At 39.1% G+C, this 17,497-nt stretch overlaps 6 protein-coding genes across 14 annotated transcripts; 4 read left to right on the top strand and 2 right to left on the bottom strand.

Moving 5' to 3' along the window:
- The first annotated feature begins 362 nt into the window (after nucleotides 1-362).
- On the top strand, nucleotides 363-4,652 carry LOC116920697 (polyadenylate-binding protein-interacting protein 1). 2 transcript variants are annotated; one of them, XM_032926791.2, is made up of 9 exons: nucleotides 363-513; nucleotides 1,207-1,470; nucleotides 1,838-1,882; nucleotides 2,033-2,258; nucleotides 2,912-3,310; nucleotides 3,380-3,498; nucleotides 3,564-3,710; nucleotides 3,779-3,913; nucleotides 4,027-4,652. In XM_032926791.2, the coding sequence occupies exons 2-9, from the start codon at nucleotides 1,402-1,404 to the stop codon at nucleotides 4,261-4,263; spliced, it is 1,377 nt and encodes a 458-aa protein (XP_032782682.2). In that variant the 5' UTR covers nucleotides 363-513; nucleotides 1,207-1,401; the 3' UTR covers nucleotides 4,264-4,652. The 2 variants fall into 2 exon arrangements, with proteins under 2 accessions (XP_032782682.2, XP_045027759.1); XM_045171824.1 differs by lacking the exon at nucleotides 1,838-1,882.
- A 1,404-nt stretch (nucleotides 4,653-6,056) lies between these two features.
- On the top strand, nucleotides 6,057-7,797 carry LOC116920687 (histone chaperone asf1). Of its 7 annotated transcripts, none has more exons than XM_045171831.1 (7): nucleotides 6,062-6,300; nucleotides 6,373-6,403; nucleotides 6,468-6,605; nucleotides 6,789-6,914; nucleotides 6,986-7,019; nucleotides 7,095-7,281; nucleotides 7,345-7,797. In XM_045171831.1, exons 4-7 carry the CDS (start codon nucleotides 6,807-6,809, stop codon nucleotides 7,577-7,579), a joined length of 564 nt encoding a protein of 187 aa, XP_045027766.1. In that variant the 5' UTR covers nucleotides 6,062-6,300; nucleotides 6,373-6,403; nucleotides 6,468-6,605; nucleotides 6,789-6,806; the 3' UTR covers nucleotides 7,580-7,797. The 7 variants fall into 7 exon arrangements, with proteins under 7 accessions (XP_045027769.1, XP_045027767.1, XP_045027766.1 ...); XM_045171830.1 differs by having other exon boundaries at nucleotides 6,357-6,403; XM_045171834.1 differs by lacking the exon at nucleotides 6,373-6,403 and having other exon boundaries at nucleotides 6,057-6,300; nucleotides 6,487-6,605; nucleotides 6,701-6,914.
- Nucleotides 7,588-8,519, top strand: LOC123471022 (NADH-cytochrome b5 reductase-like). The gene has a single exon (XM_045171826.1). It carries the CDS (start codon nucleotides 7,588-7,590, stop codon nucleotides 8,500-8,502), a length of 915 nt encoding a protein of 304 aa, XP_045027761.1. The 3' UTR covers nucleotides 8,503-8,519.
- LOC116920683 (tRNA pseudouridine synthase Pus10) lies at nucleotides 8,493-10,461 on the bottom strand. The gene is made up of 7 exons (XM_032926782.2): nucleotides 10,282-10,461; nucleotides 10,109-10,213; nucleotides 9,735-10,036; nucleotides 9,465-9,670; nucleotides 9,265-9,390; nucleotides 8,841-9,198; nucleotides 8,493-8,776 (listed from the first exon to the last, which is right to left on the bottom strand). Exons 1-7 carry the CDS (start codon nucleotides 10,420-10,422, stop codon nucleotides 8,527-8,529), a joined length of 1,488 nt encoding a protein of 495 aa, XP_032782673.2. The 5' UTR covers nucleotides 10,423-10,461; the 3' UTR covers nucleotides 8,493-8,526.
- A 348-nt stretch (nucleotides 10,462-10,809) lies between these two features.
- Nucleotides 10,810-12,854, top strand: LOC116920682 (E3 ubiquitin-protein ligase FANCL). The gene is made up of 8 exons (XM_045171825.1): nucleotides 10,810-11,150; nucleotides 11,221-11,397; nucleotides 11,479-11,736; nucleotides 11,808-11,964; nucleotides 12,025-12,149; nucleotides 12,222-12,431; nucleotides 12,506-12,580; nucleotides 12,650-12,854. The coding sequence occupies exons 1-8, from the start codon at nucleotides 11,043-11,045 to the stop codon at nucleotides 12,677-12,679; spliced, it is 1,140 nt and encodes a 379-aa protein (XP_045027760.1). The 5' UTR covers nucleotides 10,810-11,042; the 3' UTR covers nucleotides 12,680-12,854.
- Nucleotides 12,855-13,972: 1,118 nt separating this feature from the next.
- Nucleotides 13,973-16,729, bottom strand: LOC116920684. 2 transcript variants are annotated; one of them, XM_032926784.2, is made up of 8 exons: nucleotides 16,209-16,652; nucleotides 15,870-15,981; nucleotides 15,629-15,782; nucleotides 15,374-15,497; nucleotides 15,228-15,298; nucleotides 14,921-14,990; nucleotides 14,487-14,864; nucleotides 13,973-14,406 (listed from the first exon to the last, which is right to left on the bottom strand). In XM_032926784.2, the coding sequence occupies exons 1-8, from the start codon at nucleotides 16,537-16,539 to the stop codon at nucleotides 14,273-14,275; spliced, it is 1,374 nt and encodes a 457-aa protein (XP_032782675.2). In that variant the 5' UTR covers nucleotides 16,540-16,652; the 3' UTR covers nucleotides 13,973-14,272. The 2 variants fall into 2 exon arrangements, with proteins under 2 accessions (XP_032782675.2, XP_032782676.2); XM_032926785.2 differs by lacking the exon at nucleotides 13,973-14,406 and having other exon boundaries at nucleotides 14,482-14,864; nucleotides 16,209-16,729.
- Between the last annotated feature and the right edge of the window lie 768 nt (nucleotides 16,730-17,497).

Genomic DNA, 17,497 nt, shown 5'->3' with positions numbered 1-17,497 from the left:
ACACATAATATTTTGGTAAACGATGACAAACACGCTTTTCGATATAGACATACCAATACCATGAGAAGGATTCATTTTTTTTGTTGCATGTTTTCTAACATTCATACATAACATAAAATGTGATTTATTCTATTCTAGAGAAAGCTTTAAAATTTGTATCGACTTATTCTTAACTGAAAATTTTTAAAATAATAATGGAAAAAGGTAAAATACGAAAAGACTGACGTTTTCCATTGTTGCCATGCCGTTTACCACAAGTGAAGGGTAAGCAATTGAAAAACGCCGAATAAACCGAAAGAAATAAAAATGCAGCTACAAAGTAATCAATCTAGACGATACTACTCTACCATATGTTAGAAAGACCCGATTGATAAAATGTGTGGAATAAGGACGGTAGACAGCTGCTTCATAAAAGGACATTGAGTTTGGCGAAGGTTAGCAATCTGCTGGGTGAAAAGGGACTCAGTGCAGTCTGTGCCGTGTCCCGTGTCGAACGTGCTCTCGTCACTAAAGGTAAGGCCTTGTTCTGTTGCCGTGGTAGGTTTAGTTTTCTTTTGGTGTTTTCGAAGCAAAAAACAAAAAAACTTGGCAGTTGTGACGAGCCCGGACAAGATTTTCTGTTAAAAACAATGGGGGCGTTGGTTGGAACAGTGAAAATATATATATATTTTTTTCCTTGTTGAATTCAAGAAGAAACGTGAGTCGACTCTTTAAATAATTCAGTCCCACTTGAAGGTCTGAAAGGTTAAAGCAAATCGAATTGAATGCAGAAATTACTGGAATTACAGCTGAAACTATTCGAAAATGTGAACAGTCAACTTGTGACCTTCACCCAACGAAAGGATAAACAGTTGTCGGTATCTCTTGCAGCGGATATGGACAACGAGGCACTAGACGGAAACATTAGCGCTTCCCCAGCAACTCCCGAAAATAGAAGTGATCTTCCAGGGCCCCCCCACTCACCCACATCCCTTTGGAAGCCTCCCTTTTTGTTCTTTTGGCATTCGGCCACGCATGTTTTTTTATTTATTTCTCAAACCAGGCAAGCCACCGTTCCTACGGCCTTAATGTTTGTCCGACATTCCTTCAACATTATCGCCACTAAACACACACTGGGTCTTTGCATTCTTCATTGTAGCGACAGTGCTTCTTTGGGCATAACTTGTTATTGACATTCTTATTTTTTGGTGATGGGCGTGAATGTAGGTGAGCGTGACTACACTCGAGGGTCTTTGCGGTACCGGCACGACAAACGAAATCACGACGACCTGCTCAGCTTTTTCCGTACAGTAGAAGCTCCGCAAATCGACGACAACGACGCGAAAACGACATATACTCATCCCTCTCGTGATCAAACCTTTGCTGTTTTGCTTCTAAAAAATCTGTCATCATCTTCGAAAAATGACTTCATCTGCTGTTCCCGGCAAAAAAGATACCCGGTTTGCTCCACAGCCCGCTAATAACCAACAGGTATATTGACTTAATAATCCTGACTTTTTTTCAGGTTCAACCGGGTTCGACGGTCAGATAACCGGGAAATTTGTGCATTTAAACTTTGTATGGCTAAAAGGTTATTAGTTGCTGGCTTTATCATCACATCTTATCATTCATCTATTATCATTTATGATTTCTTATCATTATCTTTCAATGTTGGCTGTTACTCCCCGCATGTTCTTGTGATTTTTTGTTTCGTTTTAAATTAATTTCTTTTTAAGTATACTATTTTTGTGGCGCATGAAGCTAAAGAGTATGACAACTAAATGGTGTTCCATTAAGATATCGTCAATGCATCTTTAATTACTTTTTTTTTTTGTGTTTCTGTTGTCAAACCGGCCAGTTTTTTAGGCGAGAACGCAGCTTTGTCGTCCAACGACCCTCACAGGTTGGCATTTCTAATAAGTTAATCAAGATATTCATGTAAATACTATGTATAACAAACTATGGTCTAAACACCAAAAGTTTTGCATAAACACGTCACTGTTTAGTTATGACGCAATTTAAAAAAAAACTGGTTTTTAAATTACCGTAACAGAATGGGCCAGCAGGAAATCATTTCCAGCAACGAGAGCGCAGTTTCATTCGCGATGGAAACCGCCCGTCTGCCGGCAACTCATCGAATGCTTTTCCAAATGCTATGGGAAGCAATAATAGCAAAGCACGCGGTGGCTCTCATCACAATGGGAACAATGGGCCAGCGTCGGCATCCGCAGCCGCCGGGAGGGGTGGCAAACCCAATATGGAAATTTATCGCCCACCAAGTAAGCTATAATATATGGATTTGTTTTCTTGAAAACTTTGTTGGCATCTTTTTTCTTCTTCGTCACTTCATATAAAGCCATATTGACGCTTTCCAATTTCCGTACATCACAGTGAAAGAAAAGACAATTGTTCATCGTCTGACTATACCGAGTTTGACGGTTTAAAAACTAAATGTGCTAGATATTTTTGGAAAGTCGGTCACTTCCTGGGAAATGACTTTGGAAGACGCTTGAGGAAAAAATTCGTAGGAAAACCGCATTTGTAGACATTTAGACTCTAACGCACATTCTTGTTTCTGATCTATTTTCGTTCATTTAGAAATGAAATTGAGTGTAATAAATTAAAGTCATCCGCAAATGACAGCAGTTGACAAAATTAATGCATGATATATTAGAGCCATAATTTATTATTGCTTACATCATCCTAGGTTGATTTAAGAGTTGTTTCGTCTTAATCGTTTTTTAACTTCCAAAATTTCCTCTATTCCCGGATGCTGGAATTATTGGTCGTAACGTTGTGTGTGTGTCCCGCCTCACCCAGGTTTAAGTCAAGTTTAACGTCTGTCTGGTTATTACAAAGCCACAACTGGCTGTTTTAAATCAGATTTTTAAAATTGCATATTTTGTAATCGTCTTGTTCTATTTGTTGAAAGGCATGCGAAGTGGTGAAATTCCAGCCGGTGGAAGGGGACAATCGAATCAGAACTCCCCCGATCGTCAGCCCCCACGTCTTACCAAAAGCCGAACTTCACTCGAACTAAATAATAATAGCACCAGAGTGGCTAATAAAGTGGCACAACAGGGCTCTGCTACCGCTACTTCAATCACGATACAACAGCAACCGGTTAAAGAGGCTACCGCATCACCGTCGGGTCAGTTTGTGCTACAGAGATCGAAAAGCAGCGGATCGCATCTTACTTTGCAGCAACAAAAAGTGCCCGTACCGAAACCGACGTCGTCATTCACGACGCCCAAAGGCACCAATTCGGAATTACCCGACATCAGTTCGTTTGCCGAACCAGCTCAAGTTTTACTTCGGAAAATATCCGTTGGTATGCACTCGAAATGATATGTTAGCCTAGTACTAAACAGTAATGGATTTCAATTGATGTTTATTTTAGATCCAGACGCAGCTAATAGCCGCTCAGTCATGGAGGCTGTAAAAACGTTATTCAGTCGAGTGATAGAATCATCTCGTTACGCTTCTCCGATAGCTCGATACTGTTCATATGTCATCGAGGTAAAAAAGCAAAAAACAAAATTATTTTAAATTGTTTGGATATTTGAATAAAAATTTGCATGCAGAAAGAAACTAAAGAAACTTTTCGAGAGAGCTTACTCAACACTTGTCAAGAGATGTTCCAAGAACGTGATCGATTGTTGAGAACGGCGTCCGAGTCTTCTCAACGTTGGGTGGCCTTTATAAATTTTCTAAATGAAATGTATTTGCAGGTATGTATACATCCATTTTGATGCGAAGTGATCAATTAAAGTTTTTTTTTTTTTCCTTTTTTTCCCAGCTAAAACGACGCAATTTCAATACCAAAGCTAAATCTAGTTCGACAAGACTGTCTCCAGATTTGATTCTGCTTTCTTTGCTGGCTGAAAGCTGCTGTGCTACACTCAGACAGCCATCATCACAATCTCTTCAGGAGGTATATTCTCATTTATTGCATATTGAACAGCTCAAAAATCAACACAACGTAGGCTACCATCGAAAAAAAGGACCTTTAATAAATTTTACTATTTGTTGGTGTCTGTATTATAGCTGGAATGTTTGTTTTTCGTTCTGACTGGCATCGGTCGCGATGTCGAGACAGAGCTTCCCAACAAGATGTTTGCCATATGGAACGCCATTCGTGATGCGTTCCTCGAGATGAATTCATTGCCAGCAGCAGCTCAACGTACTTTACTGCAGCTGGTGGAACTTAGGGCGGCTAAATGGCAACTTCCTGCCACTGCCGTCACTTACTACTATCCATCCGTCTCGGGATCGGCCTATTGATCCACAACTGATTTGCCATCGCTGTATTGAATCACACGGCAACAAACATAACGTCTATCAAGTTTTTTTAATCCCTTATATTACTACAATTGGAATTTCTCAAATTTTTATTCCTGCGTTTTTAAGCTTAACGAAGGTCATCAGTCGTCCTTCGTCAATTTTGATATATGGCAAACAAAACACCAAGTCAATATTATATGTAAACCTCCTTTTTGAATTCCGTAAATTTTGGCTTGTGTAAAAAGGCCAGCACTTTCATTCATAGTCTTGCACTACTGTTTCTCATGGAGTGTTTAGTTTGATTTCAGGTACCACAAACTATGGTATCCTGGTTGACCTATAATCTGATGTAACGTGATACGTTTGGGTTATAATAAACTTTTAATCCAAAAGTCTTCGCTATACAGTCACATTTCTTTAGCAGGAAAATGGGTCTATATCCTTTTATTCCCTCTCGGTTTACCAACTACTCTAGGGGTCTACAGGACCTTTATTCCACTCCCTTTTTCTGATTTGATGGCATTTTCTGCTAATATCTTGTAAACGGCATTATAGATCTTGATTCTGGATAGCTAATAATTGGCGTCTTGTGGCACTTTTAATTATGAGTAAAAAATTTTAATTTTTTATTTGTAAGAACAGCGTGCCATTTCGTGTTTTGTGGAAAAATAGGGCGGAGCTACACACTCCACATTTCGTAGATCGCCCCGTTTCCTCCGTGGATCAGCTGATAGCTATTGGGGGGCCAGCGCCACCAGTGTTTAATATTTAAAAATCCCTATTGCCTTCTTGTTACAAGTGGCCCTTTCCCAATCAAGACACGTAGGTGGCGCTGTTTTCGCTGAAATCTTAATAGTTTCTGCTATTCTTTGTTTGTTCCCTCACCACACCACCTGGTAATTTTTTTTTCCAATAGGGACTAGCCTAGCCGTGCACGGCAACTTGATTTCTTTCTGACGGAAGGGACAGTATGGTGCTTACCGTACCCCTTTATGCTTTACCTAATTCTCTTTCTTTGCAACCCGCGAAAAAGTTGCAAAATTTAAAGTGGAAAAATAGAGAGAAAGGTAGAGGAAGAGAAAAATAGAAAGAAAACCAGGGTATGGTAGGCACCATACTATCCCTTTCGTCAAAAAGAAATAAAAGAATATAGACCCATTTGTCTGCTAAAGAAACTTTCACGGATGACTGTAGATTCCAACTTAGATCAAGACTTTAGAAATCATCCAATGAGTGGTTCATTTGAAGTGCAAAATGGGCTAATTAACGAAAAACGGAGGATCAAAGAACTTTTTTGTAGAGCAGCCCTGGTTCTTTATTTTTTGTTTCTATTTACGTTAGTGTGTTGTTGTTGGCTTGTTTGTTAAAAAGCTCATCAAAAGAATAAGAGTTGCCAACAGACTCACTGGTTGCCAAAGAAAGTCTGGGCCAAATTAAATTTTAGTTTTTTTTACACTTTCACAATTTTGTTCTAAAAAGTGCACTTTGATGTCAAACGAAAATTAACAAGGAGTTTCTTGTAATTTTCTTTTTTTGTGTACCTACACTGTCAAATGTTCGTTGACGTGAAAGGAGTTACTCGAACATCTTTGGCTTGATCTCGAGTGAAACGTGTTCCATGGTTGGGCCCGAACTAGTTTCTCCTTTTTCGATTTTTAATAGCAGTGATTGGTCGAATCTGGTCGAATCAGGTATAAACAGAAATTACGAATACGTGAGATCAGAATTTTCGTTTGGTTCCTTTGAAAATATTAGGCTATTGTCTACTCTACTAGTTCCGATTTTCAAAACATTTCTCCGAAAAGTGCTTTCCAATATTTCAACCGATTTCAACAACAACAACTGGAATCCGCAGGTCGCAGCTGCGTTCTGCGTATCTGTTCGTAAAAGATATGGCAACATCTGTGTTAGTCTATCTTTCTCTATTGTTTCTTCCGCTACGCCGCTTCCTATTTTCAAGTTTCGTCCAGCACACTGTTACATTTTCGATGATCGAATATCCAATCTTTCGGGAAGCGTCATCCTCTCTTCGTTTGGGTAACGAAAACATTTATAAATTTTCAATCTTTGTACGACATTTTTGCCTTTTAAAGGTGTATGTTTTACTAGTAAATCATATGTTTGGTTTTCCCTGTTCGACGTAAGTTCAAATATGGCCTTTTTTTCGTTAATATTTCCGTTTAAAACAGCTGCTTTGTGATTAGATTTGGTTGACTAAAATAGCTACGTAGCGTGAGGGTGATCTGCTGAGCTATTCCATTATTACGTTAAAAGAAATATACTTTTAACTGGAACTCCCAATTGACTTTTGGGAAACTTAGGATTTTTTTTTGTTTGAAGAAGTAAGTGAAATATGCTGGAATGTTTAGCATTTTTTGTTCCTGTTTATGTGTTTGTTACTATAATTGGTATTTTCTCTCTGCAATCATTCTTCTAGACAGTCATTAAACATAAAGCAAAGGAGATTGTTAAGCATTATTCTATTAACAACAAGGCCTTAAAAGAAAGTGTTTTTGTGATTACAGTTGAAACCTGTTGTAAGCATGGCAAAGGTCCATGTCCAAAATGTTGTAGTTCTCGACAATCCTTCAAACTTCTCCAATCCCTTCCAGTTTGAAATTACTTTTGAATGTTTGGAAGATCTTCAGGAAGTATGTAACTAAATATTATAATCAACTATTAATCAAAGATACTCAACTACACGTGTAATTTTAATATTAAGGACCTGGAGTGGAAAATCATTTATGTTGGTTCAGGTAATATTTGATGTTTCAATAATGCTATATGGATAGTTTTAGATATGTTTTAAAATTTATCTTTTCTACATTTAGCTGAAAGTGAAACTTATGATCAAGTTTTGGATACAGTCTATGTTGGGCCTGTGCCTGAAGGAAGACACATGTTTGTGTTTCAAGCCGAACCTCCACAACCTTCTAAAATCCCGGTCGCTGATGCTGTGGGAGTAACAGTTGTCCTTCTAACCTGCTCTTACCGTGGCCAAGAATTTATCCGCGTTGGGTAAATGTTTTCTACAAAACTAATAAGAACTCTGTATCATAAGATTTAAATTTTACTCAATAGGTATTACGTTAATAATGAATACGGTGATGCCGAGCTGAAAGAGAATCCTCCCGCCGTTCCGCAATTTGACAAACTGATGCGAAACATTTTAGCCACTAACCCTCGTGTTACCCGTTTTAAAGTCGATTGGGACGATACGAACAAGAGTGGCACGACGAAAGGTGAACAAGTTGTTGAAAGTGACGGTCATCAGAAAATGGATGCTTCCCTAATGGAATCAATGGATGTGATGTAACAATTAAAATGGATAGTCGAGTGACACTGCCACCCGAGCCGCTAAAGCCGGAGGAATCCCAGTGCTGCGGCCAAGGTTGTCAGTTTTGCATCCTTGACATTTACCAGCAAGAGTTGTTAATTTGGCAAAAAAAGTGTGAGGAACTCAAAAATTGCCAATTTGAGCAGAACAACAAAATGAGTCCAGAAAATTATGTCAGTTGTGTTATTGAACGTGTCGAAAAAGTGTGCTCAGCTGTGTTTTTGTTCCATTTCAAGCTTCCGAAAAACAACTGTATAAAGTACACAGCCGGCCAACATGTGATAGCGCGCGAATTTACCGGCGATTCAACTATATGCAGGCCATACACTCTGATCAGCTTACCTGGACTAGTGACAACATTTTCTATTTTGATTAAATTGTATGATGATGGAATGATGTCCAACATCATCAGGAAGAAATGGTTGGCGGGATATGCGGTTGATTGGCGAGGGCCGATTGGCGAATATAATTATCAGCCGAACAGCTATCGCAACGTACTGTTGATTGCGGCTGGAACCGGAATAACCCCAGTATATCAAATAGCAAGGATGATCATTGATAATCCTGAAGATGAGACGCGGGTTGTGCTTCTTTATAGCTGCAGGACTTATGCGGACATAATTTTTCGTGACAAATTTCATCAGCTGCAAGATTACTGGAACTTCAAAGTACGTTATTTTCTCAGTGACGATTTGAAACAGGAGGTGGAAGCCGTGAGAAGATTTAACGAGGATATAAACCACCACCGGTTAAACGAAGACGTAGTGAACAATGAACTGAAATTGATCACACATGACAATTTACGGGTGTACCTATGTGGACCGAAGTCATTTGAAAAAAATATTATCGACAATTTGACCAAAATTGGTATTGCAAAAAGTTCCATCCTCACTTTTTCTTGAATACAATTTCTGCTGTATTTTGACTCAAGTTTGAATAGCAATAACTTGTGGCCAATCCAATTCAACAGCATCAACATCCAATGCAACAATATCAATAGCTCGACCCAGTAATATACACAAGTTGGGCACGGTGCGATTGAAATCGCCATGAACGAATTCTTTGATATACGTACCCGCCTGAGTTTTCAAGCGCAATATGAAATGCCCCGGTCTATCATCAAGCAACGTAGCTTTCATCTCGTGAACCGTTCTTGGTCTTACTGCCAATGGTCTCCTGTTAAGTTCGAGACTTAATTCAGGCTTCTAGAATTTAATGATTTACACGAAGATAAAATTACCTGTGCAATACTCGCAGGGGTGTTTTCTGCATCAAAACAAGCTCTGTAATATCGTTGATTTTAGCCAAATCTTCTTCTGTTGGTGTTGAGCCATCGAGTGTAACACACAAAGCCCTATAGATCTTTGTTTTCTCCTCCTCCCCCTGTTTCAGGACCGACAATTGCTCTTTCGTGACCGCTTGCAAGTCGCGAATCTGGATTGCATCAGTACTGTTGTTGATAACGTTCTGCAGTTGGGTAATCTGATCTTGTGTGAAAATAGTTCGATGCGGATCTGTAAGCTCGATTGCAAATGGTCGGCCTCGTCCGAGGGTTCTCACATCGACATCTTCTCGACCGGAGGATGAAAATTTTACGCCTTTAATAACACGTAGCATTACAAAAAAGATTATCAAAATTTTTGTAAAATTTATATGAAGAATACTTTGAGTTTTAAAGAATGGTTCAAGGTGTTTGCAAATCAATTCCTGGATAGATGTGTCCATATGTTTCTCCCCTTCTATAAGCCAAGGGGTTTGACACAGCTTCCTAGAGAATTTTTGGTAACGACCTAGTGACAAAAAATATACCCATCAATGAACATTTCATCCTGATTAATAATCTATAATAACACATTAAATGTACCAGCAATGTGTATGGAATTATGTGAGCATTGCACTGGTCCATAGTGAGCACTAACATTTGGTAGTTTCAGCGTGTAGTACTTCTGGAAGTCTTCAGCACTCAACCCTGATAATACACTCTGAGCAGCATTTCTTGTAAAAATGCCTTCTCGGTAGACTCTAGTACGATTGTATCTATGTTTGAACTTTTCAGGACATATGTCGACTCTGGGAAGAAAAAAGTTAGATGAAATTATAAAAATCATAACCAAAATGGATTTTGAAGTATTACAAGGCACCACACTCAGAAATTTCATCTTTATAAAGTATGCTAATATGGATCTGAAAAGGTGAGCTGCTGTGCTCCAGTTGTTTGTTTAGTTTTTTCTCTAAAGCCTCGGTAAAGATAAATTTCCATACATCTTTCAAGGAGGTGACATAGTCAATTTTCAAGTTCTTTGAGAGAAGGTCTGGGAACTTTTCAGTCAATAGGAACCATACAGCTTGCTCCCTAAGCATGATAGCCACTGGTAATGAAACCATACAAGAAAACGTGGCTGAGTCACAATCAAACTTTAACACCTGCTGGCATACCTAAACACATTAAATAAGATGTAAAATATGGTTTTAAAAAAGATTAAACTTGTAGGCTAAAATTGCTACAACCTCATCAATAAAAACTTCTTTTATAAAATGATCCTGCACTAATCCCAGGCAGATAACGCACGGACTGGCTTTCAGCAATTTTTCTTCTGGTTCTAGTTTGAATTCCTCCACGTGACACGGTCATAATATATTACACAACAATCTCGGAATGAATTAAGAAGAAGATTAATTACAACTAATTTTCGTTGGTAGGCCTCCGGTTTCCTTTCTCTCGTGAATCGAATCGCACATCTCCAACATGATCCTAAATTCTGAATAAAATCTATAATTTCCAAATTAAGATTTTCAGAAGGACCTCCATCTGCGGGTGCCATGTTTACATTAATTTCAAAGCAGAGTTGCCAAAGACATATAGAAAACGTTAACTTCGTTAACCCAACCCGAGCCATAACCCGTTAAAACCTAAAAGCAGAGCCAAAAGCCATAGAGGGGTAGAGGGGATGGTTCGTTCACTGCGTCGACTTTGGCCATAAGTTATGGACGTTAACTGATAACCCCATAACGTTTTTACATTTTACTTTTTAGTTATTATTCGATGGGCAAACCGAAAAACTTGTAAGGAATGGTTAGACCTCAGACGTAAAAAAAAATAATGATTAATAATTATTAATAGGAAAAGCTGTCAGTGTGAGCAGAGTAATAGAATACTTATTGTATTCTATTACTCGGTTTTTCGGTGCCAACGGTGTGGTGGACTACCATGGTGTAAAAGGGGTACCATGGTGGGGTACCTCGGGTAAGCCATGTACTATTTTTCGGTAACCCTTGTACAGCATGGTGGTACCTCGGTATGTAACTGATCGGGGCGATCGGAGCCGAGCGCCGAATTCTAGACTCACAACCTTGCAGAATAGCTGGCAACTTTGGGCAATATGTCAAAACAAATACAAATGGTAGAATTGTCCAACATTTTAGCTCACCGAAAGTGCCAGTGATGGAATTGCCTACCGATGCTGGCACGCTGGAATTTTCTCAATATTCGTATATTATATTACCTTTAAACAATCAGCACAGTCATGTTGATTGTCTTCTCACAGCTGACGTAAAGTTTAAAGCACTTCAAATTTGAATGATAAAAATGTGTTTATGTTGAAACCTATACATTTTACTAGGGGAAAGACTATCTGTTGCATTTAGTCTTTCCTAACTATCCATCACATGAGGGATGTACCATTAATTTGAGCTATGATTTAAAGTGTGTTATTAGGAATGAAAAAGGTTTTGAAGAGAAAATTCTTCAAGGATTTAACAGTGTTGAAGAATTGATTGACAAACTAGGAAACTTAATTGTATGTTGATTTTACATAGGATTTATTACAATTTTACATGTAATTAGAAGAAATATGTAATCCATTTTAAAATATTAATAGAAAGATCATCACAAAAGAAACCTGTTGTGCAGTAACACAGAGAAACCAAGTGTGGCTACCAACTATTCAAAAGTTTTGGCTGAGATTGATGCAATAGGCTGGGAAAAACTTTCTAGTGTCAACCATGATTTTACTGAACTGAAGCTGAAAATGTATGATTCCTTGAATCATCAACATATTTTGAATGTCAAATTTAACAACAATGTGCCAGAGTTCTTTACTGAATACCCCAGAAATGTCAACATTGAATGGCAAGAGGTATTTACATATTAACCATGTGAGTTTTATTTGGAGAGCATAATAACCAGAATCTTACATCCCACAAATAGGACACAAGCACCTTAAGTGAAATGTACAGCTTATTTTGCCAAGAAGCAGAACATTACCAAGATTTCTGGAAAGCCATGGAAGAGCTAGATGCTGGGTGTTGGGTTTTAGAACCCGAAAATCCTTCAAGACGCGATACCTACAGAAAAATATCTATCGGTATAAACGACACATCTGCAAAATTTACATCATTTACCAATCTCAAAATATTTCCAATAGCTCCCAATGTTTCCTTGAAAATTGAAGTAGATCCAAACCACCCGTACGTTTTCCCTTCTATTACTTGGCTTGGATCTGAAACCGCCGTCTCAAAATTTAGGGAAAAAATTTTGGATAGAATTGAGGTGTGTGTCTCGTTTTATTATTTATATGTTTCATATTCGCTTTAATTTTATTCCCACTAATGAAAACGATAGGTGTGGGACAATGATTTGCCAATTAACACCAACCTAGAAAGGCTACTCGAAATTTCTCTGCCGTTAAAACAGACGCTTGATATGGGTACTGAAAATTATGAGGTAACATGTTGTATTTGCTATTCCGAGCGCTTAAACGGCGAAGTGCCATCGCGAACTTGTGATAATCCGAACTGCGGACAATCATTCCACATCTTTTGCTTATATGAGGTATACATGTCTATTTTACACCACATGTTGTAAAAACCTTTATAATATTTTATTCTTTGGTTGAAAAAATTTAGTGGCTGCGCAGTTTGATACAAACAACAAGAAAGCAAGGGAACAAAGTCTTCGGAGAGTGCCCATATTGCGAACAAGTAAAGCCTAATCTGTTTAATTATTTATAGTCACCTAATAACTGGTTAAAACTGAAAATTGCTTTTCAGCCAATTTCTTGCAACCCTCCTGCTAGCTAAAGGGCTCAAAAGGAAAATTCGCGGTTTCATTCAGTGAGGCGTCATTTCATTAATGCTGCCGGTGGTTTTTACAGAAGTTCTAAAAATATTACCGTGTGATTATCTGATGTGCCTCACACAAGCTAAAAACCCCAGCGTCCTGTAAAATGCTTATAAACAATTTTAGTTCTCTTCATGTGATCTTTTGTCTTTCTCCATTTACTACAAAGAAATCTCGTCGTATTGGTAAAAAGCGTAAAAAAGTCACAAGGGAAACAAGCTGTTGTGCCACTTGGATTTTCGAAACCGAAAAGTTTTGCCCCGCAAAATGTTTTTCATAATTTCAGAACCTGAATGAACACCTTGATTACTCACACTAGGTGGGTAGAAAATAGAATAGGGAAAATTCCACGTGTAAGTTCTAGCTTAATATCGACAACGTTTATTCGTTCGTGTAGCCCAACTTTGCGTTACCAACCAAGCTAAGCCACTTTTAGAAAGATTTATGCATGACATGCCAAGCATAGATTTCCTTGCATAAATGTACCTGTATCTATGTTTCTGTACGAAACATAAAGAAAGCTCGTGCATATGGTTATAAATCTTATTTTGCAAAATTTATGTATATGTTATAGCTAACCTATAAATGAAAAAATGTAGCGACCTCGTAATGAAATTCTCTCACAAGGCAGATCAGACAAGGACCATTCTCACAGTACAAGAATTTTGGAATCTTGCTGTGAAATTATAAGAACTCGTAGAACACTGACTACCACTGCTTGTCGTAAAATTTTTCGGTGTGATTGTACTGTTATTGAACCGAATTGTGGTCAAGGTTTTATCAGTTTGGAATTATATTTTATGACCTGAAAGTTGTCTGATGTGTTTCCTCTATGCCAGTCAATGGACAGGGTAGGGCAAGTCGCCTGACTGTCTGGCTTGAAAAGTCTTACCGAACAAACTGAACGTCCGACAAGCTTTTATAACAGTTCCTTTGTCGGGAGTAGCAACAGATAAGATGTACTGTAGGTATAGTCTACAGAGACTTTCTCGTGAAGAAACCGTGATTGATCGTGACTTAAAGGCGCGATAGCTCGAAGCAGAATTGATGTCATAAGCAATCACAGTTAGTCGATTGAGAAAGTGTGGGCTCAGCAACTGGTTCGCAGTGTCTCGTTCGGTTCACTAAGAAATTTAGATGACTCATAGAATGCTGTAAGAGTTACCTCCATTTTCAAGAACTTGAAACATTTGAAAAATCTATTTTCTTTTCTTTTCGATCTGATAATCACTATTGTCAAACCAAAACGTGAGTTCATGTAAGAAATAATATATTTTGTTTTCTCCGTTCAGTACAAGGTGTTATTTACTGGTAGAGTGATGATCATTGTAATGACACAGATGGGGTATTAATTCATGTAAAATGACCAGTGAGTGATGTATATGTATGCCTCCGAACGTTTTGCTTCCATCGTAAAAAATTTTATTATGACATCCATGCCAACTCCGGGTTTTCTGCGCTCTCTCTCTCTCTCTCCCTTCATCTAACGTTTTCGCTTTATTTCGAGGCCAGGGCGACAAGATGAGAGGTATAACAATAAACCAAACACTTTTTTAATGCCTGGTAGACCAATCTGTAAACGGATTTCTCTTTTGACGGAGGCTGCTGCTGCTGACGATAGGCGGCAGACAAGCCGGCAGGGAAGTTTGATCGTCTAAACGGAAAAGCATCGACTTCGGACAAGGCCCTGAATATGTAAACGACTTGCTTGATGAATAAGTTTTTTAAATATATAAATATGTATACACAAATGCGGTCAATTTCAACCTTGATTGAAATGCTGGTAACACTTTCCATCAGCCGGCCAGTAATTTTGTTTCATCGTGTCAGGTTGGCAGTCGCACTTGGACTGACCGGTGATTGGATCGGCTGTAATTAGCTGACCAGGTGGGCATTTGTCTTGAGTAAACTTTTCCACGCAAATGCCTCGTTCTTTATCGGGAGCAAAAGCTGTGAAACAGGTGCATCCCGTCTTGTTTGCCTTAGGATCGAAAGTAAAATACTGTCCAGCTGGGCATGGGCCTACTGAATGATGTTCGTAACATTTGCCGTCAAACAAGTGAGTGATCCACGAAGATTGACATTGACAAGACGTTCTTCCCGTCTCTGGATCAAGGTAGAAAAGCTCGCCAAATTGGCATGGTCCTATAATAAAAGTTGTTAGAATCATAGAATAAACAAAGCTATATTGAATTACCAACCTTGTCTCCATTGTTTATAGCAATTCCCGTCCTGCGGCCAGAGGTACCAGTTGTCGAATCGCTGACAGTTCTGCGAAATCAGTCAATTTAGTTTGTTAGGTTCCAATGGTAAAGAAGATTTGTTTTTGGAAGAGAGGGGGAACGATTAAAAACATGACGTGGGAATTTGAAAGTGGATCAAGGGCTCTTTTTATTGAACAATGACCATGACCATTGTCCATTGGACTTGGGTAGATCAGGATCTCTTTTATAAAAATGATGGCCCCTCCTTAGAATGAAACTCCTAAATAAAGGACCAGTTTAAGACCTTTTTGGGTAGACATTGGGCTGGCTGGCGACTGCGATCATAGACGAACCAGTGACCGTATTCACAAGGTCCTGCAAAATGTGTTTTGAACATGCTAGTAGAATGCCAGTAGATTGTACAATTGTAGATTTGAGTAGGCGACTAACCTTGGTTGTAGGCTGCATAGCAACGGCCGTTATCCATTAGGGAGGATGACGACAAGCAGGCACACCTGGCAGAACTGACAGTCAAACCATCCGCTTCATTGACGAAACAAGAGATTGGGGTTTCCTGTCAAACGTCACAACCCAATTTTTCGTTTGTTTGTATACAAGTAAGAAAAATCCGTGTGTAATCGATTATATAGGCTTGTAACTGAAATCTATAAACACCGTGCTTTATTGTACGAATAAATAGGTTACCTCAGGACATTGGGTTGTGTTGCACGGACCCACACGTGGCGTGTTTACTGGATAACAGTTTCCATCGTTCCATTCGACATGACCTTCCTGACAAACGCATTCCGGACGCAAAGTGCGGTAGTTAAAGTTGAGCGCCTTGCCAGACGAACATGGCCTAGATGAAGAAAAGAAAAACAAACAAACATTCCACGTGAAATTGATCTTGCCTCATGTAACTGACTGGTTAAAGCTGGTTCGTTACCCTCTTGAGTATAATTCAAAGCATTGACCCGAATCGGGATGATAGTGCATGGTCAGATTTTGGCTGCAGGTGCATCTTCCCTGAATCAGAACTTGACCCTTTTGGCATGGACCTTGAAACGAGATCCAATTTCGTAATTGAATTTGACAATGAATCTGTTATTGCTTAATGCTTTTGTGCAATTGATAGTGAAAGTACAAAAAGTTCAATCGACGAACGTTTTTTTTTGTGGTAAGAACAATACTCTAATTGCTAATTATTCATTTGTTATTCAGCAGGTGAGCAACCTCAACACCGAGAGATAGCATAGCAAACGATCAAATTTTAATGTCTGATTACCTTGTGTGTACTCTTCATAACACTCGCCGTCAGCCGTGAGTCGGGTCCAAAACGGTGGACACTGACATTCGGCTGTTTCAAGTTCGGTGTTCCAGATGAGTTTGTGTCCAGGTTTGCATGGACCTTGCGTCATTTCGCGATAGCAGATCCCATCTTGTGGCCAGTAGAGGTGATATGGAAGGCATGCACATTCAGTTTTACCGGACACAGGATTTTCCACAAGTTCATAACCTTCGGGGCAGGTTTTGATTAGCGATCGCTGTCGACCATTAACCGCAACCGTCACCGTCATCAAAAACAACACAGACGCTAATAGCTGTTTCGTGGCCATTGCGATTGACGATAGATTTCCCCTGGTTCCAGCTGGATGCAATACACAAGGAAAAATGGTGTGGTGTCCGTGCAAGAACAAAAGCCCAACTGAAAACTTTAGACTGGAACTCGATTGGGGTGTTCCCTGTTTCTCTCCGGGAGGGGCGGTGCTATTCCAGTTTGCTTGTGTTTGTATGCGTTCGTCGATGAGGGAGAGACAAATCAACGAAAGTCACGTGACTATTCCCGTTAGGTGCCTGGCCGTAGAGTCTAGACCTGCAATGCGCGCATTGGAGTCTCCTCTCACACTACGTGCAGCTCATGTATATCCAAGAAAAATGGGTAAGACCAGCACAACGACGGTGAATAACAGCAGCAGCAGCTGCCCGAATACATGAAAGCAAAATTGGAAACCAGCAGGATATTGCAACGAGAGAAAGTGACGGAAAATCAGTTAATTATATTGTCCATTTATCTTATATTTGAAGCTAGCTCCGTGTACCTGTATACAAATTGCACTGCATAAATTTTATGTTATTTACTATTATATATTGTTTTAACGACAAGGGACAATAGCCATCGTTCAAACTGGCATTTAATAATAGCAACCTAGCTGTATGTTCTTCATATTCTAGCAGCTAGATTTTTTTTATTGAACAAAAGGACGGATATCATAAGCATTAAAATAAGAGGTTTTTGCGCACTCCCAGATTGGTCGTACGAGAATCATCAAATTTTGGCATTTTTAAGGGTTTTTCCAGGAACTTTCCGGACGCACTAAAGCATAGGGGATGTGGTTTAGAAAACTTGATAAGAAAATCCGCAAGTCGACAAGACCTGATTGAATGGTTATTTGAAATTGTTGCAGAGTAAGCCATTTCGTTGCCTAATGTTTTAAGCTGAAAGATTCGCAATACGTTAATATCTCCGGTTGGTCTTTAAGAAGAACACACACACACACACACACAAAAATCACA

The sequence above is a fragment of the Daphnia magna genome, linkage group LG4, assembly GCF_020631705.1.
Source record: "Daphnia magna isolate NIES linkage group LG4, ASM2063170v1.1, whole genome shotgun sequence".
In the NCBI taxonomy this organism is placed as follows: Eukaryota; Metazoa; Arthropoda; class Branchiopoda; order Diplostraca; family Daphniidae; genus Daphnia; species Daphnia magna.
The sequence above is the reverse complement of the archived record's forward strand: the minus strand, read 5'-3'. Positions and strand labels throughout refer to the sequence as shown.